This window comes from Galendromus occidentalis, unplaced genomic scaffold, assembly GCF_000255335.2.
Source record: "Galendromus occidentalis unplaced genomic scaffold, Mocc_1.1 scf7180000077452, whole genome shotgun sequence".
Taxonomy (NCBI): Eukaryota; Metazoa; Arthropoda; class Arachnida; order Mesostigmata; family Phytoseiidae; genus Galendromus; species Galendromus occidentalis.
This window is the reverse complement of record NW_003805440.1, coordinates 95955-121977: the sequence shown is the minus strand read 5'-3', so window position 1 is coordinate 121977 and position 26023 is coordinate 95955. Positions and strand designations below refer to the sequence as shown.

The 26023-nt window shown below is 51.6% G+C and overlaps 3 protein-coding genes across 3 annotated transcripts; 2 read left to right on the top strand and 1 right to left on the bottom strand.

The window, feature by feature from the left end:
* Positions 1-9079: 9079 nt before the first annotated feature.
* Positions 9080-11880, top strand: LOC100908931 (transcription factor hamlet). The gene is made up of 5 exons (XM_029111611.1): positions 9080-9234; positions 9432-10076; positions 10186-11077; positions 11209-11577; positions 11722-11880. The coding sequence occupies exons 2-5, from the start codon at positions 9490-9492 to the stop codon at positions 11878-11880; spliced, it is 2007 nt and encodes a 668-aa protein (XP_028967444.1). The 5' UTR covers positions 9080-9234; positions 9432-9489.
* Positions 11881-13677: 1797 nt separating this feature from the next.
* Positions 13678-20824, top strand: LOC108864326 (uncharacterized). The gene is made up of 5 exons (XM_018639727.1): positions 13678-13770; positions 19684-19771; positions 19874-19968; positions 20062-20461; positions 20592-20824. Exons 1-5 carry the CDS (start codon positions 13678-13680, stop codon positions 20822-20824), a joined length of 909 nt encoding a protein of 302 aa, XP_018495243.1.
* A 2563-nt stretch (positions 20825-23387) lies between these two features.
* On the bottom strand, positions 23388-24036 carry LOC100908791 (uncharacterized). Its single transcript, XM_003743878.1, has 2 exons — positions 23869-24036; positions 23388-23718 (listed from the first exon to the last, which is right to left on the bottom strand). The coding sequence occupies exons 1-2, from the start codon at positions 23967-23969 to the stop codon at positions 23388-23390; spliced, it is 432 nt and encodes a 143-aa protein (XP_003743926.1). The 5' UTR covers positions 23970-24036.
* Positions 24037-26023: the final 1987 nt, after the last annotated feature.

Here is a 26023-nt window from a genome sequence, read left to right as displayed (position 1 = left end):
TTGGCTGTAACTATTTAATTGCTCGATAAGCGTCGTCGGCGGCGGGAGAACTTCTCGATAGGAGCGGCTAGCAGGTACGCGTCCGAAGGGAAACGCTGATCTGCTTGATGGTACCCTTGAGGAACGCTCCTGATAACCTGATGGTCTGCGACTAACGGTTTTATGCGTTCCCGAAGAGACTTTATCTCCAGAGCATTCGATGACGTTGAAGACCTCCGGCGTGAGGAACGCCCGCGCTCAGCTTGAACTCTCCGAAAACTCGGAAGACCTTCACATGATTCTGGAGAGATTTTTCCGGCCTTCCAAACGAACGAATGAACGGATATCCCGCACAAGCTGACGGGCGCTCAGCCCTGTAGAAAAAACTCGTATCTCGAATGACCTTCCTCCACAATCATCTTCAGTATCGCTGCCGTGTTATCGCCTCGTTTCTGTCCCACTTATCGATAGGGTGTCCCATGATACCGAGGCGATGGGACGATCACGACAACCCTGTAGCGGGTTAGTCCCGAGCCCGAACACATCGCTTCTGCTCCTGCTGCTCTGAGTGGGTTTGTTGCCCCGAGCCGGGACGGGGAAGGATCTCTCCATTCGTTGTGGCTCCCAGCCGGTGGGATGCCGTCGACAAGCTGACATCAACGGGTTAGGAGTCGGTATGCACGATTCTCCGACGTTCCCGAGGCGAGAAGAGGAAAACGCTCCATAACGCATTGATGGGGCCTAAGTGAATCGCGACGCAGCACACGACAAAGCCATAACAACACAAACGCTCCCTTCTTCCCGAAGACGAAACACTTCAACAACATCATTACTGCCATCACCGACAGCATCACCGGCAAACACTGTTGATGGGGGCGTCGCGGAGGCACAGAACTCCACGAGACGTGCCAATGGACGGTCTGGCCGGCTAGACGGAGAGAACTTCTCCCATGCTATTCTAGTCTCGGTGACTTCTTCGATGCCATTCCACTTCCCGAAAACAATACCCATCCGGATATCTCATATTCCCTCGGCTTCCTGACTTCGAACATCGAGCGACACGCGGAAATCATTCATCAGGAGATCTCTCAGGAATTCCAGGCATCTGCCTCGAATGAGATTTCAGGGGAAGAGACTCTTTGAAGAGTTTGACGGATTCGGCAGAGCTCGAAGAAGAAAACGTCTTGGACTGACGCGGCGCTGCCACAGAAAAAGCATATTGAGAGAAAGCATTGTCCGAGAGCTCATCCTCAAATATGACACTACCGGCTGATGACAGATTTCGATCAGCCTTGGCGAAAGATGACATCAAGCACAGTGATACTTCAGCGGAAATCAATGGATGGACGGGGAGAGAAAACGAATCCAGGGATTCGTCCCCAGAAATATAGGATGAAGACAGAACCACGACAGAAGTTTAAACACAAAGCGATGGTGCGAACTAAGCTCAAACGCGTGTGACCACTGGGAAATATCAATGAATTCCACTGCCGTCGCCAACGACAACAACGGCTGCGAAATGAAGTCTGCTGCTTTAGTGAGTTACGGTGACCGCATCAGATCCATCGGCCGGTGACTTTATGGGGTGGCCGAGCGAGCGGTGGTGCTTGGTGACATCAACACTCTTCTGGGGGACCACAACAAACATAATGGAGATGATGAGAAAATGCTCTGCAACAGCTCGGAAAAAAAAGGATGGATGGATTGAAACGTGGGGAAAAGGTCGACAATGAGCTGGACCGCATACTAGAATCCTTCGGCAGAAGACGGGTACGGGAACGGCTTGTATCCGGACCGGCCAGCCGAGCGACTTACAGGAGGACTTCCAGTCAGTCAGTCTGACACCTCGGAACTCCAGTGGCTTAGTTCTCGTTGTTGTCGCCGCCGCCGCCGCCGCCGCTGTCGCCACCATCACCGGGACTGTAACTGTTGTGGTCGCGTTGTTTACGACGGACGCGTCGAGATTTTTCACTTTGCGCGTTCTTCTCTAATGGTGCTGGAGCAGTGGTCGTCGCCGCCACCGCGTCCAGTGCTCTATGGGACAGAAACACTGTCGCTGATGGCTCGCACTCTGAGTGTAATTTCATTTGCGGCTGTTGCCGTTCCGGCCGCGAACGAAGAGGGCTCGTCCACGTGGTACTCTGATCTGATGTCCCTTGATGACCACAGCCCGTGACCCCATCTCACGAAAACTACAACAACGACGAATTCGACAGTAACCTACTGAGTTTTGAAAATGAAGATTCGTCCGTACGGCAGGCGCCGTCATCGCTCGGCGTTTTGTTGTCTGTTGTTTCTGCATGGACGGACACGAGTTTTCCAAAACTCGAGGAAGAACGGCGACTCTTTGACTACAGCAGCGTCGTCGTCGACGTTAAGGGATACATTCCTCGTCCGGATACATTCATTCGACCAAGAACTGAACGTCAGAATGAGTTCGCTCCGTTCCAGAATATCTTGCTTTGGCACGGGCTAGAGGCTAGCGGGCGACCGAGCGATCGATTGATCGGCGAAAAAGGGCGCATCTAACCAAGACGGCCTTCAATCTGCCTTGCCCTACCCAACTCTCAGATGACTGGCCGAGTAACTGACTGACCGAGTGAGCGAGCGAGAGCGAGAGAGCGTCCGTCCGAATGACTGGGCGAAAAATGAACGCCAATCGCTAGCTCCGGGCAACGTTACATCCCGAAGATAACGCCGCTTCGGTGGTCGTCGTCGTCGCTGCCGATGTTCCGCGCGATGTCGACCGGTAGCGGCGACACACGGCTGCCGCCGTGTGGCAGTGGTCCGTCGTCGGAAAAACGTTCGCCAGATACATGGAGGAGGAAAGACAGTCAATCCAATACCACAGGACCGCGTGGATGGCCTTGCGACGCCACTTTATCAGAGCACCAAACATTGGTCAGCCGCCGCCGCCGCCGATGTCGCCGTAAATAACGTCCGAGCGAATTCCAGACAGGGACGAGCGTGTAAGAGAGCGCTGGGGAAGACAAGCATGAGAATCCAGAATAGAGTCAAAATAGACGGTCAGCCACGTCTCTCGGCGCTCTCTTGCATAGCACCGTATTTCGCGCACATGATCTTTCACAATTCTTCCGCTTTGAGCCTCCGAAACAGGCACTCCCCGTTTCCGATAGGTGATTATTGTTTCCCTCAATTGCGCTCTGCTCTGGCGGATGCACAACAAATCCGACAAATTGCTCTTCCCGCAATAAGAGCAGCACCGGCTAAGGGTTTCGGCTCACGAACGGAGACGTCGCGTCGGCGAGCATCTATGAGCGGACCGACAGTAACAACAAGTCTGGTGGAAGGAGTTGAAACACGACAAAGTCATACTATCCTTTCGAATAAATTGCCCAGATGAATCTCCTCCTGGCTCAGCCTGAATATCTGTGGACTGTGTCCGCACGATTGTGTCCGAGCCGCTCCGATTGGGTTGACTCATGTCGGTGGGACGTTCTCCGCAGACGCCTATCCAATCGTTTAAGCTTGCCGTTGTTTCGATATTCCGCTCCTGACCGCCATCGGTAACAATTAAGAAGGCCTGTCAAACGTTTTTCTGGCGGTGCAGAGGAAGGGAGGCGGACCTGCTCGCGAGAAAACTAGTGAATGAGATCTGCGTACGTATCATGCCTGGTCTCTCCTCCTTCTAACGGTTCACCCTCATCGGTTGCCAAGTTCTGGTCGGCAAACGTCTTCTCGTGTCGTCCGATGGCGTTTGCCTCTCTCATTCATGCTTATCGCTGGAATAGTTACTCAAGCCAGAGAATGTGGCTCGCCTTTACTCTACTACCGCTCGCGTACGCCAAATGACCGATGAAGAGGCAAGCGAGCGGCGATCGGGTGCGTCTCGCTGTAGCGACCACTTCTAGGTCGTCCAACGTCCCCTACTCCCGCGCCAATAAGGCCAACCCATGATGCGGAAGAACTCTACTCGCGGTGCCGTTCGAGGGACTTTTCTACATATATCCTCTACTTTTTTCTTCGTTTCTTTCTCTGAAAGAATCCACTCCTCTAACAGCTATTCACGATAACCGAAAACAGCGATAGCGGACATTTTTTTGGAACGGCTAATACTCCTGTGGACGGATGTCCTTGATCTTCAGAAGATAGCGCAGCGGTTCGCCCCATTTCTTTCCGTCGATCTTCCTTGCTCTGTCTTCCTCCACTCGGTAAAGGCGATCGTCATTGACAACCAGCTGGTCGATCCCTGTCGTCCTTGGCACAACGCTCTTCGGGAGGGGACCCTGCCACGCCTTGCCTTGCCTTGCCATCCTGCGATCCAGCAAGCCATCCAGGCAAAGTGGTGGCCCAATTCCGATGCGAGTCGATGGCATTGGGGGCAATATCATTGTTTACTATGGGGCTGGCGTCGGATAGCTATCTGCCGAGGGCTCATGGCGGTTCTGCTTGAGCACATGGGACCAGATGACCGGTGTCGTTTGTTCCCAGAGACGATGAAATCCTAGATCCAGATACGGTGGCAAAAGTTCCGAGGACTACGCTGCAAGCGTACAAGTGGCTAGCTTCTCGGCTATCATTGGCTCATTTGTCCTGGGACAAATACCACAAGGCGTCAGCTGATCCTCCATGAGCAGCTTTGGACCGGCAAGAATGAGACAGCCCGGGGGATTACAAAGAATCCCGCGGAAGGCGGGGAAACCTTCCGAAAATTTAACGCCGCGACGAGATTCGCACCCCAAAGCAAGCGCAGAGCTCGAGGCTGTGCGCGGGTATTGTGTCGATTTGATTAGGGAGGGGACTTTGCGAAGAGAATGGTCAATTTTGAGTGACCGTCCTTTAGCCGTGGACGTAGCAACGACGACCGTAGCGCGGGCGGGTGAAGCCATGATGGATGACTCAAGAAGTCTTCGGATCGATTCTTCTGAGCCGTTCGCGGAAAAGAGAAAGAAAAAAACTGAACAGAAGTATCTTTTGTTAGCCTAATCTACTCTTGTTTCGCCGCTTATTAACTTTCGCTACCGTCCACCCTCGCGCTCGGAATTCTCTCCAGGAAGGAGAAATGAATGGAAAAATGATCGGTGATGTGACATCGTTGTGCCTCGTTCGAAGCGTCGGAAGAATCAGAAAATACCCTTCGGAGAAACGATGTCATCAATGTTGTATATCCACTCAGAATTCCAACCTTGGGATGGGTCGGGACGGAACGCCAGAACAAACGATGCAGGTCGATCTTTGTTCCAATGAGATGGGAACACGTTTTTTTTCGATTACCCGATTCCGAACAGCCCCTGATGGTGGAACGCGTGAAATGAAACGCTAAAAACGGATATTCATCAGTTTGCGAGTGCTTGAGGACTTCTTCTTGAGCGATCGTCCACGATGCTATAGCTCCCGGTCGAAGCGAGCGATTTGGCGTGGTCTTTGGAAGTATCGTGTCGAAACCGTAGTGACTGACCGGCGATCTGGATGCCTTTGGCGTAAATCGAAGAGCGGCCCTTGAGCTACCGTGGGCTACTGTTAATTTGGCGTGCGTCCCCAGGCTATAATAATACATATATGACATTCTCGCTCCGAGAGATGCTTTCACGGTTTGTAGTAATCGATAGTAATTGTCCGATAGACGTGTTATGCATTAGTTTGTACGCAACACTCGATATAAATTACACGACTTGTTTTCGATGAGCTCCTCCGTTACTTGGACCCCTCATCGGACTTCTTCGCAGAGGTACTTGGAACAGCACTTGGAATGGAGGAGAGCAGCACCTCAAGATTGACTTAATGAGGGGAATCCTCAAAAGTTGCAACACTTGCGACGTTTGCCGCACGTGGAACGACCGTTCGAAAGCGAGCTCTGATATCTAATTCGACGAGCAATTCAGCCGACCACTCAGATAGCCAACTGGCCAGCTGGCGCAAAAAAAAGACAATTTCAACAAAGAAGCTTTCGTGGGGTGTGGCAGGCAGCGTTCCACGAGACAATGGCAGGCAAGCAAGAACAGGGCAAGGACGTCGTCCAACCTTTCGAGCTTCGATCAATCGGTCGGTCCGTGCATCCGTCGGACCGTCCGCTGATCCGTCGGACGCGTATCACAAGCGACTTCGTATCAGATGAACGGAGTTCCATTGATTTGCAGCCTCCTTCCCATCGGCTACGATTGGGTCCATCATCAAGTGCGATGGCTATTTTTGCCTTGTCGAACTTTCGCTGCCGTTGCCGCTGCTGCTGTGGCGGCAGAGCAACGAAATTCCATTCAGAGAAGCAACGGAAAAGGCAGCCGGAGGAACAACGGTCGAGCTTTCTATCAATTACCCAGCAATGGATGAAATCCGAAACCATCACGATCAGACTTGTCGACGCCTAATGAAAACGAAAGCTTCTGCTGATAAAGCCCTCGTTGATGATTTCGTCTCCGCGCGGCCTTTCCAAGTGCAGTGTGCTGAATGGCCGGCGAGAAAATGCCGAAGAGCGCGAGTCGATGCTGAGAAAATGATTGGCAGAATGCGCTCGATCGTAGGAATTGACTCCGTGGTGAACGAATCAATCAGCGGCTTCTGACTCGATTATTGCATCGCAAGTGCTGATTCCAAGAGCGATGGGTCGATTTTCGCGTCTATATTCCGTGGAAATCGCTTCCCGACGCAACGTTCCCAGAAATCCTAAACTGTACGATCAGCTCGGAATTGTGACGAGTGACGCCGAGCCTATTCGTCGTCATCATCGTTTGGGATCACTATATTGTACAAAACCAAACCGAATGCTCCTCGACGTGCTCGACCTTCTGAGCAGAATCTCGAGCCGTTTAGCACTCGATGATGAAAACGATGAAATCTTCGTCTACTTCTTTCGAAAACTTGAATAACTGTTCCCCTTCGTGTGCTTCGCTTGCGTGAATCCCTGATGGAGACGCGAGTATGTAGTCGACGATTTGCTTTAATCCATCCACATACTTACACACGAACGCGCGGACAACGCAACATCCGGCGAGGCGAAGGCGCGGCTGGCCCGCCGGCTGCTCACTCAGATAGACGACGTTGTTGAAATCGACATCAAGAAGATGCCCCGTTTGTTGACGATGTTATTGGACCAACAACGGACAGTGGCCGGCCAGCCGGTCGGCCGCGAATCCGAGCCGGAGCGAAGCGCTTGCGTCACAGCGTCATCGAAGACTATCGCGCGGCTCCCGCTATCGCTGGCCGAACGTCTTCCATTCCGCATTTTTTCGCCGCTCACCATCTGCAACAAGGTCTTTTAATAGAGTGGCAGTGGCTGCGGTGGCGACGACCACGAAGAGCAGGGCTCTGTCTTCCGGAGCAGCCCGTTTTGTTGGCATTTGCGACGCTGCCACAATAGAATCAATCAGAACACTCTTCAATTGGTGTAGAAATCATCACCGTCGTTTTCCGCGCTGTGGATGCCGACGACGACTGTCCAACGGACCCAACGATGCGTCCGCCCTGGTTGTGTGTTTTTGTCCATCCATCCATCTATCTATCTATATATCCATCGGTGACGAAATCGTCAAGGTGCCTATCAAGAAGAAAAGAAATGGAACAAGGAGCCAAAACATTTCAGGACACCCTTCGATGGAAGACGAAAAAAACACCCGTCCGTCTCAATAGCGTGTTAGACACGATTGGATTCGCTCGGATTTCGGCACTCCGACGAAGCGCATTGCAAAACACTTTCGCTGAGTGACGGCGGCGCCAAGCTAGCGGAACTCGCTCGAGTCAACTCTGTCAAACATTTCGCAAAACTTGATTTTAATTCGTTGTTGCTTGCCTTGCGTGGCTCTTTGAGGATACTCATCAGTGAGATCTAGAACCGTCATCCTCCGCTTCAGCCCCCCCCCCCTCACCGCATTCCCCATGGCGCTTTCCAGGGGCCGCGCTTTATACGGAAGGGGTCGGAACTTTTTCGCAGACAAAAACTCTTATCGATGAGCGGAACGCAGTCTTCGGAAATGTAACGCGCTACACATTTTCACGGCCGGTGTGACGGAAGCGTCGCATCCCACCGATGTCTCATCCAGACGGCAGACGGCAGTCGTGACAATCGACCCATTACGATGCTCTCGGGTCTGACAAGGCTCCGCGAGAACATCTTCCACAAGTCCGAAGGAAGAGACATTGACCACTCTCCTCAGTGGTTCCTGCTTAAACTCCGAGCAGAACTCAGATCGGAAATTTGATGCGGTCGAATCTAGTCGGTCCATCTGCTTCTTTTTGTTTGGCCATCGATCGGACGTCGGTCCGAAATGGAAATTCTGGAGAATCGGGCATCTATTCAGTCGGCATCGCTACAGAGAAAATGTCGTCGTTAATTCGGAGCGCAAACACGTTTGTTTTAACAGCGGGTGCGGAGGGCACCCGATGGGTGGGCAAACAGACGAGCGGGCGGGACTAGCTCGCTGTTGGCGATTTGATCATTCGATGATCTTATCTTTATGCGGAGGACGGCGATGGACGACAGGTAGTGTTTAGAGTAGCCTTAGGTGCATGGATTCACCCTACTCCTGCTTCGTAGGAGTAGCTCGCCACCGCCATGTCGGGCAGCTGTCAGAACTCCGGCAAGCTGATGATTCTCATGAGAGAATTGCCCTTGCAGGCTCCCGCCGCCGTGTGGCAACGAACAGTGTGACGACTTCAACAAATGCGCGATCTGCTCGAGCCCGCGCTTTGCATGGGGTCTCGCAGACCTTCCGGGACAGTTCCACGTCACCGTCTGCAATAATCGAACTAAATTCGTGTGCGAACGGTAACTTTAGACTCCTTCACCCTTTACCCCGGTAGGAGCTCAAGTAGACCCCGCACTCGCGCTCACGCAGTTGATGCTATGTGGAGTTCGAGGGGCGAATCTTGTGTGTTCTCGATGCTCGGACCCTCGCTCGCCCCCAGTCTCACCAGGCCGTCAACCGCCCAAATTTCGAAGTCGGCCCGTCTCATTTAGCGCAATAAGGGGGGAAAAACTGAGATTTATTTCGTGTATCCCTCTCCGAAGCGTAGAAGGGCTCGTCCGAAGCGTACCGCTTGACTAATTAGATAGGCAAACGGGAGAAAAGAGTTCTCACCTCGATTCGAGCAGTGCACGTGTCCCCGTCAAAACTAAAGGAACTTTCTTTCTACTTTCAGCTGTCGGAAGGTCTTCACTGATCCTTCGAATCTTCAGCGACATATTCGGTCACAGCACAGCGGAGCCCGATCACACGCCTGCACCGAGTGTGGAAAAACATTCGCGACTTCCAGCGGACTCAAACAGCACACGCACATCCATTCAAGCGTGAAACCATTTCGGTGAGTTGCGCCCCCTAGTCGTATCATTTAATAGCTACCGATGAACATCTTCCTCGATCTGAATTCCGCCGGCATTTCCCGGCAATTCCTAAATCGATGTAGTTATTCGTCGCGTCGCCGGACGATTCGGGTTCGAAAAATAACCTGTCAGCATCCATCGGTCCATCGACTTATTGCCGCTTTTGTCTTCCGTACAGATGCGGAGTCTGCCATAAAGCGTACACCCAGTTTTCAAATTTGTGTCGACACAAACGCATGCACTCGACCTGCCGGACCCCGATCGCATGCAAGAAGTGCGGCCAGAATTTCTCCACGACCGCCTCGTTAACTAAACATCGCAGATTCTGCGAGACGCCCGCGTCGACACCTGAAGGATATTCCGCCGACAAGCTGTCTTTCAACGACGTGGCTTTGAATAACAACGATTCGCTACCGTTTCTGGAGAAGAATCCGCTAGGACCTTTTCTCCCGAATCTGGCGAATTTCCTGCCGGTCTTCTCGAACTTCAAGCAAGAGAACCTCCAGGATCTCGTGTACAAGCTCAGCGCTAGAGAACACACCGACGAAAACGACAGAAAACCTTCGGACTTTCTGAACGAGTTGAACAAGCAGATCGCCCAACGGAGTCGTCAGGTAGACGAATTCAAGAGCGCTTCGGACCTCGCAGCGGCGCACGAGGAAAATCAGCAGAAATCCGGCGAGCGCTCGGTGTCTGAAAACTCCGGCGAAGACTCGGACGCTGACGACGAGCACGAAGACGACGAGGAGATCACCGAGGACGAAGACATGGAGTTCTCGGCAGTACACAGTTCTCCCAGGAGACCAATCTATGATAACTATCGGTGAGTGCCGACCTCTCCAGATTCCGAATGACGTCCCAGAAAAAAAATATTGAAACGTAATCAAATCCAAATCTAGTCTCGTCACTGATCGCGAGTTTCTTCTGTCTAGGCAATCTTCCCCGAAGCCGGCGGCAGTGTGGCCAGAGAGCTTGCTCAACGGCTCGAGCATGATGGGCACCCTGGAAGCCCTAAAGAAAAGACCCACAGAAGCCGATAAGGCGATGGCTCTCATGACGTCGAGTCAGGCGGAAAATTTCGAAGCCGCCCGAGGCTCAGCCAACTTGGACAAGGACGATCAACCTCTCGACCTGCGCGTTTCACACAAACGAGACTCCTCCGCCAGTCCGCCTCCGTCGGACCGACCCGGCTCGAGCCACAGCTCCGCCGAAGGTGAAAGTGTCGCGGACCACGAATCCGTCGTAGACAAATCAGAAGGTTCCGCCAACACGACCAGAGCTCTGACACCGCCCTCGGCAGCCAAGGGATCCGCGAGTCAGGCCTCGCCGAACCAATCCTTGCATCCACTGCTGTACGATCAACTCGGCATGTTCAATCGGCTCCCCGGAGATAAGTCGCTGTCTCTGTTCCCGCAGATCGACTCGAGTCTGATGTCGAATTCTCGGCTGGGGTCGAGTCTGTTCCCCTTCTTGCAAAATCTTAATTTGGTGCGCGCTCAAATGGCCCAAATAGGCGCGAGTCACTCGACCAGCCCAACACCTCAGAACGGAGGGGTAAATGGTAACGGTGTCGGCGGAGGAGCTGTTGGTAACAATCTCGAAGCTACTCAACGGGGTCGAAGTCCTGCTACTGTTGGCCATACAAAGGTTAGCAAAGAGCGGTACTCGTGTAAGTTCTGCGGAAAGCAATTCCCCCGGAGCGCGAACCTCACGCGCCACTTACGTACCCATACCGGTGAGCAGCCCTACAAGTGCAAGTATTGTGAGAGATCGTTCAGTATCTCATCGAACCTTCAACGACACGTCAGGAATATTCATAACAAGGTAGGAAACGGTCGAGAATGTTTTATTCATCTTGTTCGAGTCATCCAGCGACGACGACACTCTTTTTCGCTTTCCCGTAGCGATCGGGGCATAGAAACTAAATAGAGGATTCCCTCCAATTTTCCCAACAGGAGAAACCTTTCAAGTGCTCCCTTTGCGACCGCTGTTTCGGCCAACAGACGAATTTGGACCGACATCTAAAGAAGCACGAATCCGAGCATACCCCTCCTTCAATGATCGGAATGAAGTCCCCGCTCAAAGGAAGTCTCCAAGGTCCACTGGCTGCGAATTTCGATGAAATTAGGAACTTCATCGGCAAGGTCATACCGGGACAGCCCATGGATATGCATAAACTAATCGCTTTGGCCGCGGCTCAGAACGTCGACCGCCAAAATCGCAGTGGGCATGGCTCGGATCTCGACGACTCGGAAATGATGGAAGACGAAGATGACGAGGAGATCGATGTGGCCGATGAACACATCACCTCAGACAACACTCCGGTGGGTTTCCAGAGACTTTGACCCCGTGATGAGCTGTAGATGAGAGAGAGAATTCGCGGAGCCATTGCCCGGGTTCTTCAACTCGGTTCCTTGGAGCATAGGGAGGACTCTCCAGCGTGAAATAATAACAAAAATCCATTTCAGATCACAGAAGACAAGACCGAGCTGCCATCGAGTCCAGGTACTCCCGTCAAAGGATCGAAGAAGATCTGGTTCCCCATTTCGAAGCAAGACGCCAGTCCACCTCGGGGAGAACGGGAACCACAAACGCAGGTTCCGGATTCGCCGTCAAATGTGATGTAGTCCGCGCTGGAATCCGACAGTTGATCCAATCCATTCGCCTGCTAGCCTCCGCAGATTCTGGATGAGAAATCGTTTGCGTCAACGAGCCGACGACATCGAACAACAACGATCATCGGATGACGGAGGGATAGTGAAGCCTCATGCACATTTTCCTTCAATAGTTTATCATAGCTCACAGAGTATATAGAGAGAGGATGGAGCCATGGATCGCCCCTGACGATCTAGTCAGCTTGCAGCGCGAGTAAGCGATGCCGACAGTCGAACGGACGAATGAGCCTCGACCGTTCGGACTCGAAGTCTACGTCACACGATCCATACCACCGATGACGGCGACGACGACGTAATCGTAAAGATGATTCTTTTTACTCGACCACCAATACCGTTATCAGCATCTTTATCGACACCCCACCACCTTTACCACCACCACAACCACCTCGAACGAAAAGTGACAGCAACAACTACGGACGCACAAGCGCGTGGCGGCAAGAGGTGTTCAAAGCTCGAGTCTTCAACCTCATGTACTCGTGGAAATGGATCTGCGTGCTTGTCCACTCCTGCTGGAACCCCTGCCTCCGGTCTCGGCACATCGAACTTTGCCCAGTCTGGGCCCTAGGCGGGGAGGACAGTTAAAGAATTCGTGATTATCCGTAGGTAGAACCGGATGTGAGAAAAAAATGCATGGATTACTATTATCCGTTCTGATGATTTTCCAATGAATGTATGATTGATCCATGGTGACCTCATTGAATCATGAATCGATTCAATGATCGATTTAGAATCGATTGATCAATCGATCGATATATGTTAACGAAATGGGGAAAATAGTAATCGATCCATATCAGACAGATATTCCTCGATTGATCACCCGTCGACCAAAGCATCCATTGGCTGAATATCTGAATGTTCAGAGAAAGTCATTGCATCGACGGTATCCGACAATCCTTCGGGAGAGCGGAAAATTAAGGGATTGCTCGATTGATCGTTTGAATGTTTGATTGATCAGCTTTTTTATACTGGCTCGGGAGCGTACTTTCTCCAAAGTTAGGTTTTCATTTTTCGAAGAGCATTAGGTGACGTCGATAATAATTCAGTCGGGATCAACATCTTGCGACAACAGACTCTCACTTCTTCTCGAACCCACAAACCGAATATTATGATTCCGTCGTTTAAGTGTCCCCTCAAAAAGATCGATTGTAATATTATTATAATCATTATTATTCTCATAATTAATCCGATAAAGACGATGGGATATGCGTCCGTTGATTGATCGATCGGAAATTTAGTCGACGAGGAGTAGCGTGTAATCAATCAATGAGAATGATTGCTCCGGCAGAGTTCTTCCTCCAAACCAAAGCCATGTAAATAAATTTTCTTCTTTCCTCCACCCATCGTGTGCGTCTCCCCCCGAGTCGTCGAGGAACTCTCATGACAGAAGTTTTCCAATTTTCGAAAATATCCAATTTACCAGAATGCAGATGTAAGCGCCTGTAGAATAGTACTTATGGAAATACCATGATATTCGACATGTTAAGACATTCAGAGAGAAAAGCAGAGCGCCGTCCCTAGGTTCATCGAGTCGATGTAACAACGACGACAGAAAGAGAACAGCGAAACAATAATTCCCAATAATACTTCAAACTGCATCATTTCTGTAAAACGATATCTAATTGATATTCGTGCGATCCGCTTTCCGCTAGCCGGGAATGTCTTGGCAAAATAAATTGCCAGTCTCATTAACCCTAATCCTCTTGCTCTTTACTTCACGTCTTATCAAGCGAAGTTCCCTTGCCGGGAAGCATGTGCCTCTCCGGAGACCCACCGGTATCTCTGGATTTCTGGAGCCTTTCTAAATCCCCGAGAATAGACAAAGAGAAGTTCCGACGGGTCAAGGTAAGTGATCGGAGTTCGAAGCGATTTAAGCTCGGAATCAAAAACCTAGGCATAGATCAAACGAGAAAAATTGACAATCAAGTCTCGCCTAGCCGGACCACAATACGAAGCTCCTTCGGCCGTGAGGCGCTGGGCAATTGTCCTAGGGCCGGGGTGTCGAATCCGTGAACCTCGGGCCACATGTGGCCTGCGACATCTCTCTTTGTGGCCCGCCACTACTCGAAGCCGACCCTTTCAAATGGGGGCTTGGAAATTGAATGAGATCGGCTGGATGTTACCCCCCGTAAGACTGAGCAGACGAGTTCGCCCTCGATCCCCGGAGGGTAGGAAAGCATTTTTCCATGGACGATCGGCATATATTCTCCTTCTATACGAAAGTGAAAATTTCATGTGGCCCGCGGGCAGCTGCGGCGCTCCAATGTGGCCCGCCAAAAATTTGAGTCTGACACCCCTGTTTTAGAGGATGCGTCTCGCCTGTATACTCTCTCCTAACTCCTAACGCAGCGTAGTGAAATTCACTTCGGAGATTCCGAGTTGGTCAAGTAGGCGGCTCGCAGGAATTTGCTTCTTTGGTCGCAGGAAGCGTCGAGCAATGTCCGGGCCAGGGAGCGCTTTCCGGTTTGAGCTTCCCAGAACGGCATTCGGACTCACTGACTGAGAGACATGCATCACACTTGCGGCTCCAAGCTACTCCGGCAGCCGTAGGATTTCCGGCGAGCGGAGACCGGGATGTCTCATCTGGATGGGTGAATGCACTCGGATTCGAATCAGAGACCAGTTTCTGCAGCTCCCGATATGGGATCCGACATCCCGTATCTCACAAATCTTCAATCTCTCGTATAGGTAATTCAAAATGAATCCCTGAAACGCCTCACATGTCGCGCGGACTCACGCCAGAGAATAGGGCTAGAGATTGGACCATGCTCATGAGTCTCATGAGCCTTGAAATACGCAGCAGCGGGGAAGTGCCCTGCACCCCCCGCGCATTCTGTCAATGTGCTTGAATGAGGCGTGCGCTTCGTGATGTCCATAAATAATCATCCCCATGTTTGTGATGTGTATGCATATATCCTGGATTCCCTGGATGCTCCGGCCGCTCTGGCTGAACGCTCCCGAACCGACTTCCCGAATCGCCTCATTCCGAGTCGCGTATCTCCGGATCGTATGTCCACGATTTTTGGAATGCCCACAGCAGGTTCCGAGCTCGGGCGAATTTTCATGATCATAGAAGAAGATAGCGGTGGTGATCTTGAGAGAGCAATCAAATGGTACCCGGTACGACGCATGATATTGCACGGTCATGATATGGCTGTGGTGGAACTAACAAAAGAGTCAGCCACTGGCTCGACTTCACAGCGGAGCGTGATATTTACTGTCGTGTTGAGAGTAGTGAATGAGTACAAAGAGTGATAATTCTTTTCAGTCGTCGAAACTATGTACCATTACCACACAATGAATCACATACCATACTATCGATTTGAATACTGTGGACATGGATGGTCGGAAGCGTGCCAGCCCACAGAGACAGTTCCGTGATCTGACCATGTCGGGTTGCGGGAAAATCCCTGAATAGGCTTGGCTCGCATGAAAGTATCCGGGTCACTTGCATGAGAAAGATGTAGGTCATGTCAAGGAATGATAAGAATATCATATTCGGAAATGTAGGTAATATAATCATCGAGGATCGCACCGCCTGATATAATGAGCGAATGTGGTGGCTGCGGGTAGGGTATCGAGGTCCGCCATCCACAAGCAGCCACGAGAGGCTCGGGTCTCAGCTCGCCTTGGATGCGGATTTGGACTCTTTGAAAAGTCTCTGATCCATGTCTCTCAGAGCTACGAACTACGAGGCTCCCGGAATCATAGAAGCTCCGCTCAGTCTAACGAGATGAGCCAGTATCGCGCCGAAATCGGGGAAAGATTCATTCGACGCATACGACTCGGGGGGTCGGCAGTTTACCGGCTGATCCCCACTCAGGAGCTCCCTTCGGTACCGTGTTTCGGGCCTTCAGACTCGCTCCTTTCCTCAGAAACCATCGAGCTCTCATAGTCGGGTCGATAAGCTCCGAATCGAATCGCTGCCCGGACTGATTGCTATGCAAGCGCTTTCTAGGACCGAGCGAGAGCTTCAACCTTACCGGAGAGAATGAACGTCGCGCTTTGATCAAAGGCCTTGAAGCGCGAGAGATGTGTTCTGTCAGGGAAGCTCTGTCTCGTTCCGCATGTGTTTTCTGATTCTTGATTCAGGCAAGACCCTCAGGATAACCGGCCGCACGGACGGTGGGCGGTCCGCGCGTCTCGGTCTGCGGGCGGTTCCTTCCCCTTTGTGCCTCCAGAACCCGGAGAGCTGCTTCCGTCCCGAGTAATCCATCCCAGACCATGGCAAGACCCTCGCACCGGAAAGAGTGAGCACGGTACGTCATAGAATGCCCTATCCCTCCAGAAGTGTTCCGGGTTCGGTCTCCGTCACCCCGCCGGCGCCGGTCATGACACCTCACCCAGCGGCAAGGGCGGGGTACTTAATCAAGTAAGAGACACGAGTTTGGACAGGAGCTCATCAGCTGCAACACGAGACGATCGCAGGGAGTCTCCGCTCAAAACGGATACAGACGCTGCTGACTCAACTTCGAGAACTAAGAACTCAACGCTGCGAATCATGGACTCCGGTGAGCAGGATCAGAGCACGACTTTTGAAGGCTGCCTGGGAGCCTCCGATTTCCCGTGTGCGGAAGCAGCCTCCTCTCATCTACTACGTGACAAAAGTAGACCCTCGTCTCCAGCAGCGGAATCCGGACCGTGTGAGTCTTCACCATTGAGCGCCAGACCGGAAAGCACGGGAAATTTCGGCGCCCGAATCGAGGAGAACGAACCCGAAGCTCTCTTGAGACTTCGGATTTTCATCACTAACGTTACTCTAGAGCCTGAGACCTTCGAGGAGGAGGTCAGATCTCTTCTACGGGTTCTACTTCGTTTTCGAGCGGAAGGCGGATCACCGAAGGACGTGGCAAGAGTCCTCCGTACCTTCATAGAGAAAGTACCGAAATTCCGACGTCTCGGCCTCCGCTTCCTCCTCTTGTTGCAGCAGCTCCCCGGCTTCAAGCCCAAAGAAAATATCGGGGCTCTCACCAGTACCCGTCCGCTCGCGAGAGAGAGCTGAAATTTTCGTGTTCACGCACACCCGCCTCGAGCCAATGAAGTTATTGGTCCGATTGTCGGAATCGAACATCGGTACCATTTTGGAAATCCGAAGACGATCGTTTATTTCCTAGTGTCGGTCCTAGTGTCTATCCCGAATATGTGTTCCGCGAATAAAGCTTCGATATATTCATATTTTCGGGTGGTCCTGATTATTTGTAAAATGATAGCAATGACATCTGCTTCGACTCGGGACAGCTGGAGCGAAGCGAATCGATGGGATCCCTGAAAGCATAACACCGCTCGGATAATCGAGATGTCCGGATCGACTAATTCCATCACCCGCGGGTCCAACAGGTGCCCGTTGTGCGCGGATCTCCATCGAGCGTCGGGCAGTCGCCCACCTAGCCAGCTTGATGACGTTTCGGCGGTAGAGGATGATTCCTCAGCACTCGATCGGGGCCCCCTCTCTCCGAGCAATGCACGCTTCTTGTGCGAAATGTATTCATCGTGCTCGAGATCGTGAACAGCCGCTTTCGCCTTATGATCGATCTGCAGCGGGCGCAAGCTCTCGCGGCCCTCTCATGGATTCGTCAGATTTTCGGCATCTTTGAAGCGAACGAACCGGGGTGGGGGAATGAACGCTGATGTGGAGCGGATTGGCGAGCGACAATGACTTGGAGCTCAATTAGCTGCTCGAGACAGGTCGGACCCGGAATCATCTCAGCCCTCTCTCGTGTTCGCTTCTCTGAAAGCAGACGGATATCTGAGAAATCAACTTTCTAGAGATCCTCCGAGCTCGCTGAGTCGATCTCGTCGCAAAATGAACGATCGCTCCTGCCCGGTCTGAGCCCGCGGTCTCGCTGCGAAAACTGTGAAGGATCGTAGCCGTGTGCCGTTGAGTCGCGTATCCTTCCAGACCTGTTTCGGCTTCGGTACCCCTCAACCCGCTAGTAGTAGGTGCGCTTCCGCTTAGCCGCAAAAAAGATTCACTTCTCGGAGGGAGGGATTTCGAGCAAAAAATCGGCTAACGAGCAGAGCGGAGCATATTGAAGCCTCTCAAAACGCTTTTCAGTCTTCGACTGCGCTTCCGGAAAACCGACGGAGGTTGAGAGGGTCCTCCACGGATCCGTGAAGAAAGTTACGAAATGCCGAAGCCTCGGCTTCCGCTCCCGATGTGATTCTTTGAAGGCAGTTGCTCCAAATCGAAGAGGTTCTCGCAGGTTTCTGCTACCGTAAGCTGGATTTGTGTGGGCTCCAAAGCGAGCGACACCATTGGTCCGATTCTCGACTCCGGCAAACAGAGCCGTTCTAGGTATCGGGAGAGAAAAAGACAATCTTGGAGTTTGTCAGGCTCCGTACCGAGGATGTTCTCTACGAACGAAGGGATTCTGATGATTGGGCAATAAATCGAGCTCATATCTATTGACAAGCGGAGAATGCACCGATGAGCATCAGTGGAATCTTCGGAAACATTACACCGTCAACATGCCGACATAAGTCCTCGACGATACTTGAACTGCTCTCAGTTTTCCACGGCTCTTAAGCTTTGCTAGAAGAGCAGATTCGGTTGAGACGCTCAGACCAGTCTTAGCAGTAAGAGGGCTTAGTACAAACGAATATGTGTAGACACTAGGTATCCGACATTTCTATTCCCGACGGATACCAGCTATTCAACTCAATGGCGAATCCTAGGCGTTTCCGATAGGGCGAATCGATATGAAATCTGAAATCCCGTTCGCCGACGGGCTCGACAATTTAGATTCGACCGGCGCGAGAGGATTCGCCCGACCGTCTTCATTTGATTTGCTCCCGAACACAAACCAAGATACTCGACCAGAACAATTGATTCTGAGAAGGTATCTGGCGGGATGTCTCTCAAGTTTCGACATGAATGAGTATGACTTGTGAATCGGAATCCCATCTACCTCGTTCACACATATGAGCAATCGATCCTTCGTCGACTAAGAACTCACTCACTCGCGAAACGAAGAGAAGACCGAATCCGTGTGTGATATCGAATCGTTCTGATCTCAATGACCTCGGTCCAGGTTCCAGGAGTTCAGCAGTAAGGTACGCGATGAGCCACCTGATCGAACTACTGATACGGCTACCTCGCGTCGAAGCAGCTTCTTGTGAACTTTGCTGTTTCGTTCCTCACCGATATTGATAAGCAGTCCGAACTCCTATCGGAGAGCGACTGTCTTCCGAAATTCCCTCTCTCCCTAGTCTGGATTTGAGCTCAGATCGTTGAGCCGATCCATCGTCCGTCTCGTTTTCTGCTCGGTAAATTACGCGCCGGACATGCCTCCGTTCGGGACCCTCGGATCTTCAGAGGCAGAGAGCTGCGAGCTTCCAGCAGGTCTTGCGACGTGGGCTTCAGAAAGTGCCACGCTTGATTCACAATATCGGACCAATGAGGTTCACCGATGCGGCTTCGCCGCCTCGAATCGTCCACGAGAGCACGCTGAGCTCCCGGGCATCGAGCTCTTCCACAGACATTCGCCGAGCTCCCCTTCGAGTGACAGTTTGCCATCAGCTGGAGAGAACCACGATGCCGATAGCCTCATCTCGCGGATCTTGGCCGCTCCCCGGGAGGCTGCGGCCCACGCTCCCTGGCAGAACGAAGTTCTGGGCGTAACCTCTTTAGATTGCGAGATTTGCGGCAAAGACGCGAGCGGCAAACACTATGACGTATATTGTTGTAGAGGCTGCGCCAGCTCTTTTGTACTTTCCGTGAAGAGCCGGTCTATTCCGGAGGGATCCTGCAAATTCCAGAGCACTTTGATTGTTTACGCGACAGCTTGCGGAAGATGTCGGTTCTGTAGTCTGAAACAGCGCGTGGAATCGGCGATCAAGAAAAGAAGTGAGTACCCAGACTTGAGACTTAAAGTATTATCATGTGTTTAGATCACTTCCTCTCGGGAACGATGAGACGGAGAGAAGAAAACACTCTTATCGTCCTCAGGAGAAGAAAAATCGATCATCTTCCTCGATGACCTCAATTTCACTCTGAAGGAAGAGGCTCGCAAAGCATTCATACGGACCGAGCACATACGACTCGTGAGTAATCGCCTAGTGAACCCATATGGAACCAGCTGCATTGGCAGCTGAATATTCCCAAATCAAGTCCGCTGAAGGCACTCTCTTCCACAGGAGTTCTATCCCCGGAAGGAACGTACTGAGGGAATAGTGAGGTCGGTTAAACAGTTGAGTGAAGCTTTCGAGAAAAGCTTCAAGAAGTTCATGCGGTACATCCGGTCAATCGAGATACTGCGCCGGGTCGCCAACTCCGATAGGACGGTGTTGGCCCGCAATTACGCTTCCCTGCACTTCATATATGAGATTTTACGACGTTCGAAGAACTTCGTACCGCTCTTGGAGTTCGATCTCGGCTCTGGATTCCACCACATGGGTCTCATCACGAATTCGGGAGAGAATCCTCTGCTGACGGAATTCTTCAGGTCGATGCTGCCCCTCCTCAATCGTGTGAAACAACTCAACGTCACCGCCAAGGAGTTCGCCTACCTTCGAGCCTTCAGCTTCTTCAATCCGCGTAAGGAAGTCGGGCGACTGCAGGATTTTCGAACCCTCCGGCGATATATCCCATTATCCGAGCCTCGCTCAATGGAAGCCTGAAATGTTTCCACGTGGAAGACTCTGAAGACCTAATTTGTTCATTGCAGGCGTGAAAGGTCTCAAGAACAAACAATTGATAAAAACTCTGTGGACCTTCTTCTGGAACCAATTGGAGATCTTGAAGATCGACCCAGTGGATTTGAGACGAGACCGATTCAGCGGATTGATGACACTCCCGAGCGAAGTCAGGGTCGTGGCCGAACGACTCCTCTGTTTGATCAGAGAAAGTAACTTCATAAAAAGTCCCCTTCTAGAAGAGCTCCTCTCACAAGACGGATGAATGAGGCGGCTCCGAGCAAACTCGCGACACGACACGGTATATCGAAGATTCCTCCCATTCCCGCCGATTATTAGGCATGATCCCCACGATTCCGAATCTAGTTCGGCTATTTTTCGATGGTGACGGCTCCCCGGCCCGCGCGAGTCGTTAAGCATTTCCGATCAAGGGTGAGCGCTAGGCTGCTTCGCAGGTCGTTGAGCCTTCCGACAGCCTTCGCCGCTGCGAGACAGGTTTACGATTGACTATACGACCGAGCCTGAACGAAGAAATCGATCGAATGCGCAAAATCCAATGACCAAAATCCCAACTCTCTGAGAGAATCCCAGATTTCTGTCAGATTCCAAGGAGAGGACTGTTTCGACGCTCTCGTGAAACTTTGCCGTCCGTAGTCGCGGAATCGTGTAACAAAAATAAACATCTTGCGTTGAGTATGGATACTAAGTAAGAATTCTCCGGTCTAGTACATGGTTATCAAGGATCGCCTCATCCGGCGCAAACTTGGGCAAATGTTTCTTGATTTGGGCGATGTCTGGCTTCGTATAGCGTTCGCACATTCCACACGGAGCGTACTTTCCCGCCGATTCTCGAGCTCCCGAGCGCACACGCTTGTGCAGAGTCGGTTTTTGGTACCCAACGCCCGAGACTCTGGAAGATTGAAAACGATTGGAGTGAACTATGCTCTTGGGACTTCGGAGGAGCCTCAGTATGATGATGAATCAGTTTTTTTGCGAGATCTGCTATGCTTTCTTGAGACGTAAAACTCTGGGGAAACTATGACTTTCCGCGTACAGTTTGATGCTCTCTTCAGGACAAAGCTCGCTGTCAAGGATAAAGTCGTTGACATGGTCTGATTACTTCCACACAACGAAAAGAGAGCCGCGCCGTTGGCGTTTTAGCACTCGATGTTTACATGAAGTCCCCCGTCACAATTCCCGAGGTTCGTAGAATATCGCCGAACGATGGAGATGTGTGACCTCCGGACTTCCGTGGCTAATGATGAGTATAAGTAATGTAGGCTGCTGTGTAAGTAAAATGGCATCACTCTCTCAGAAGGTACACTTCTGAGGATAGTTTTCTGAACTTTCCGTATCCTTCCCCGACTCACTAGTTCACTCATTCAGGCTCATGAACATTTCGGTCGACGTCCTGGATTTCCGTATAATCCGCTTGTTCTGCATCAAGTTCTTCTTTGAGATTGAGTTCCTTAATCAGGAGGAACGCTTCGTGGATTTCGGCCTCCATGGCGAGTTTTCGGTCGGGGGGCAGCTTCGATATAAGGAGATATTGCTGTATGGCTCCATTGATCATCGACACGTGGTTCCCTGGGCAGACTGGACACTCTGAGCTCGGCTTGAAGACTAGATCATCAGTCTCGAGGCATTCACTGATGAGGAAGCCCATCGCCCACGGTTGCAATGTCTGGGCTTCCGATGGTACCGTGGAAACAGACCACGAGCCAGCGAGATAGAGAGCTGTGATCGCCAAAGTCACTGCCAAGACATTCCACCTGTTGGATTCGGAGTTCTTCCTTCAGAGGAAATAAACTCGCGGCCTGTGAATTCTGTAGCTAGCATCATCCACCGTACAACATAAGTCTCCGCTTACCAATGATTGTCTTGCGGGTTAGGCCCGTCTCCGGGCGGGACCCATGGGGGAACACTGAGATAAAGATCAGCCATGATCAGCGGATGTTATTCGGACAAAGATACAACTCTGGAGTCATGCGAGCGAGCGTCATAGAGGAGCTGGGCAGGGGGGGTCGCTGTTCCAACGAACAGCACAGAGTATCCGATCTGAATTTCAGAAGACTCCAACCCTCCGCGAGTTCATTTTGTCCAGGGCAGTCCTCTGTAGGCTCGAAAAGCACAGAACGATTTTCCGACGCATTCCCATGATGGCGAACCCTCGCGCATGCCCAGAACTTGGTTCGGAAGCCAAGGGAAAATGCTGCCGTCGTGAAGCATCGATCCATCATCGAGCCCGATTTCCACGGAAATAATCCATTTGAAACCTGATTTGGACCCACTAGCTTACTTAATCTCCTGAAATCCCACAGCTGTCTAAAACAGAGATTCTCTCCTCTTCATCGAACGTCCGCGCAAGAACGACTCCGGAAGCTTCCATGCCCGAACTAGAGGAGCCGTACCCTTGAATAGGATGAGATAATTTCCCTCCCTGGAAGGAGACTTTGAATGACGACAGAATGATCCTCGCGGACATCATTTGGCGAGAGCTTCCTTTATTCAGAAACTTCCCTCCGCATTGGAGTATAGGGACCAAGAAGGCCTCGAGCTCCCGGGAAAATCCCCCCTAATCGATCACGAGCTCGATCGAGGTATCGGCGGTCATGCGTATCCAGGGTGAAGAATGGGCACCATGTTGAGATCTACCGGAGCGCTCCAACACGGAGATAAGACTGCTTCACCCCTTCTACAGGAAATGGCGAGAGCATAGAACTTCCTCTATTCTCGGATGGCACAATATGGTATAGACGATTTAAGGTAAAACTTCTCTCCCGCGTCAGATGCATCGACGCGCACCCGAAGACTCGCTCAGATGCTGTCTATGGGAGCGGAGCAGGCATGCCTGGAGGCTGCTCCTCGGCAGATCCCGTGGTTCCAGCCTCGGGTTTCTGGAAATTTATCTTCGAGTTCAAGTCGCTTATCGCACCCACCAAGTGCACCGGGCAATCTCCTGGTACCAGTGTTCCGTTTGGACTTTGAACAAAACAAATCTTGACATCGGGCTCGGCAGTTCCGTTCAGCCGCTTTGAATCAGCGAGGGCTCCTTTGGGAGCTTCGGTCTGGCACGTTCTGAAGTGCCTCACCAACAAGACGAGGAATGGGCTGGCGACCAGCAGAACGCAGATCAGGAAGACTACTAATTTCCGTTTCCTGAAATTTCGAGATCTTGAACAGCTTCCACCCCGGATCACACAACTTCCCACCCGCCACGATTGATGCTGTCCCGCAATCCTCTCGAGAGAAGGGAGGGGCGCCCACGACCGAACCAAGGAAAGGAGTCTGGCTCGAGACAATACTCACCACTTGTTATTCCGCTGATTTTCAGGCTCTTCGATATGCATTGTTGTGGGTGCATACACGGGCACAGCACGGAAACCGCACGAAGCATCACTTGGATGCATAGTGGCAGGATACTGAGCACTCTGATGGGGATGCTATACCGTTCGTTCCTTGTCTCCCTTCGAACTCGACGAGATTCCGATCCAAGGTGAGATGCGATGTGTTTCACGTGTACATCAGCGACATGTGACAAGAATCGAACGACTTCGGAATGCTCTCTGCATCAGTTAAGCGAAATCACACACACTCAGAAGTTCGATCGTCGGCTTCTAAGAGCTTCGAGTTCACAAAATATCCTAGTACCGAGGTCCCAGAAGCTGGGTACTCTCTGACAAGGCTAAAAAGTCTTTGCTCCGGCTGGTTCTACAACGGTGCGTTCGAGTGATGGCTCGTGGAACTCATCAGAGAGTTGACGTTCGTCGGTGGGGTACCGCTCACGATTCATCCACGACAAAGGATGATCCACAAGTTGTCTGAACAGGGAATGAGATGCGAAAGATGCTCCAACTGAGCGGCCGCGGGCTGGGCTTGCCAGGAAAACGTGGCCGACTTGCGAAATCGATACTCATACTGTTCTTCGAAGCTATCTCTTTGTTCTCGATAATAAGCCGCCGATCATATCACCGCTAGATTCCATAGCGGCGCGGCTTCCGGGTTTCTTACTCTGTAACACCCTTCCGATAACTCCAGCCTCTGACTCTGTCACGGTGCTACATGGGTTGGGAGTCAATGTTAACCAGTTCATTGAATGTCACGAGAGCGAAATTACTGAATTCTCCGTCGGAAACATCATTTCATGAATTGCCGGTGACACTCGCTTCCTGGAGTCTAGTCCCAGTCGCATGATTATCCCTCGATGGAAAGAGCCGGGAGCAGATGCTTCATGTGAGAGTCATTTGAACGAGCTCTCCAAACGCAGTCTTCCGCCGACAAAAATATTTGAGTCCCGAAAAGCCTCATGCCTGGCAAGTGGAAATTCTCAGCAGTTCCTTCTCTGGAGAGATTCATCCCGTGAGGTGATCTGTGAACTCATTCTGCGATCCTTGGGCTCGAGCTCCGTGGAGGGAGTTTTCGAAATGGAAGAATCAGACGGATTCTTTGAGATACCCGCTGTTCCATCACCGCAACAAGATCCCCCCTTGAGACGATGAGGTGAACTCCGGTGAGCGTCGAGCACTGCCATTGCCCCAATAATTTTCTCTGGTGAGTAATTACCCCGCTGACGGCGGGGCAGGGTATTGCTTCCTCATAAGTCGATCCCGGCTTACCCCGACGAATAGCGTAATGTGTCCGAAAGGAACGTCGATCTCCCACCAAGAAATATCGGCTGGCCCCGGCGATACAAGCAGTATAGTGCCGAACTGTTCGTCTGTGATATGTCGGCTCTGCAAATAATCGCGGTATTGGTCATCCGCGTTTATTCGAGATTTTCTCTCAACCTGCGGTTTCTACGGATTATCGAGCCACCGATTATCGCATCGAGCGCGGTTGATAAGCGCGCTTCTCCATGAGATCCTGGATCATGCGCAAAGCCTTATGGTAGGGCCCAGAGTCCTTCTGGATATGATCGGTACAGGCAGGTGGCTGTCCTCCATGCCGGATTCACGCTAACGAATCTGCATGCGAAACAAGCTTCCAATCACGGTGTTCCAGATCGACGACGGGGTCGCTCTCACTCCCCTCGGTCCCAGAAGATCGGCACTATACATACATCATGGGACACATATCCGATAGATCTTAGAAGTCTTCCCCCAGCGGGTACAGCGTAATGTGTGCCAACTATTTTTGCTGGCTTTCAGCGATGACTTCGCCCTTCCAGAGTCCTTCTTTTCATCCAACGCTCTGACGATTCCGTGATGCGTCAAGGACGGATGCTCGATGGTTCATTTGAGCAAAAACTTGCCCAGATTCGTCGAATACAAATGATTGTACTCTCCAGGAAATTGGCTTCCATGGGTTATCCTATACGAGAGATGAAGGAGGAAGCAGGAGTTATACTCAGAGCGCCAGAAAAAAACAACATTCGATAACCATGAGATGAATTGGTCTGGACACCGACTAAATGGACACATGACGTCGCGCCAAAGCTTAACAGCAGCCTGACATTATCATCATT

Excerpts from the sequence above, each read along its gene's own strand:
- LOC100908931 (XM_029111611.1), top strand. The coding sequence starts at position 9,490 with ATGCACTCGACCTGCCGGACCCCGATCGCATGCAAGAAGTGCGGCCAG. Across the intron at positions 10,077-10,185 it reads CCAATCTATGATAACTATCG|GCAATCTTCCCCGAAGCCGG; the intron begins GTGAGTGCCGAC and ends TCTTCTGTCTAG. Across the intron at positions 11,578-11,721 it reads TCACCTCAGACAACACTCCG|ATCACAGAAGACAAGACCGA; the intron begins GTGGGTTTCCAG and ends AATCCATTTCAG.
- LOC108864326 (XM_018639727.1), top strand. The coding sequence starts at position 13,678 with ATGTGCCTCTCCGGAGACCCACCGGTATCTCTGGATTTCTGGAGCCTT. Across the intron at positions 19,772-19,873 it reads ATCGGCGATCAAGAAAAGAA|GAGAAGAAAAATCGATCATC; the intron begins GTGAGTACCCAG and ends TATCGTCCTCAG. Across the intron at positions 19,969-20,061 it reads GGACCGAGCACATACGACTC|GAGTTCTATCCCCGGAAGGA; the intron begins GTGAGTAATCGC and ends TCTCTTCCACAG.
- LOC100908791 (XM_003743878.1), bottom strand. The coding sequence starts at position 23,969 with ATGCATCCAAGTGATGCTTCGTGCGGTTTCCGTGCTGTGCCCGTGTAT. Across the intron at positions 23,719-23,868 it reads AATCAGCGGAATAACAAGTG|GAAACGGAAATTAGTAGTCT; the intron begins GTGAGTATTGTC and ends TCGAAATTTCAG.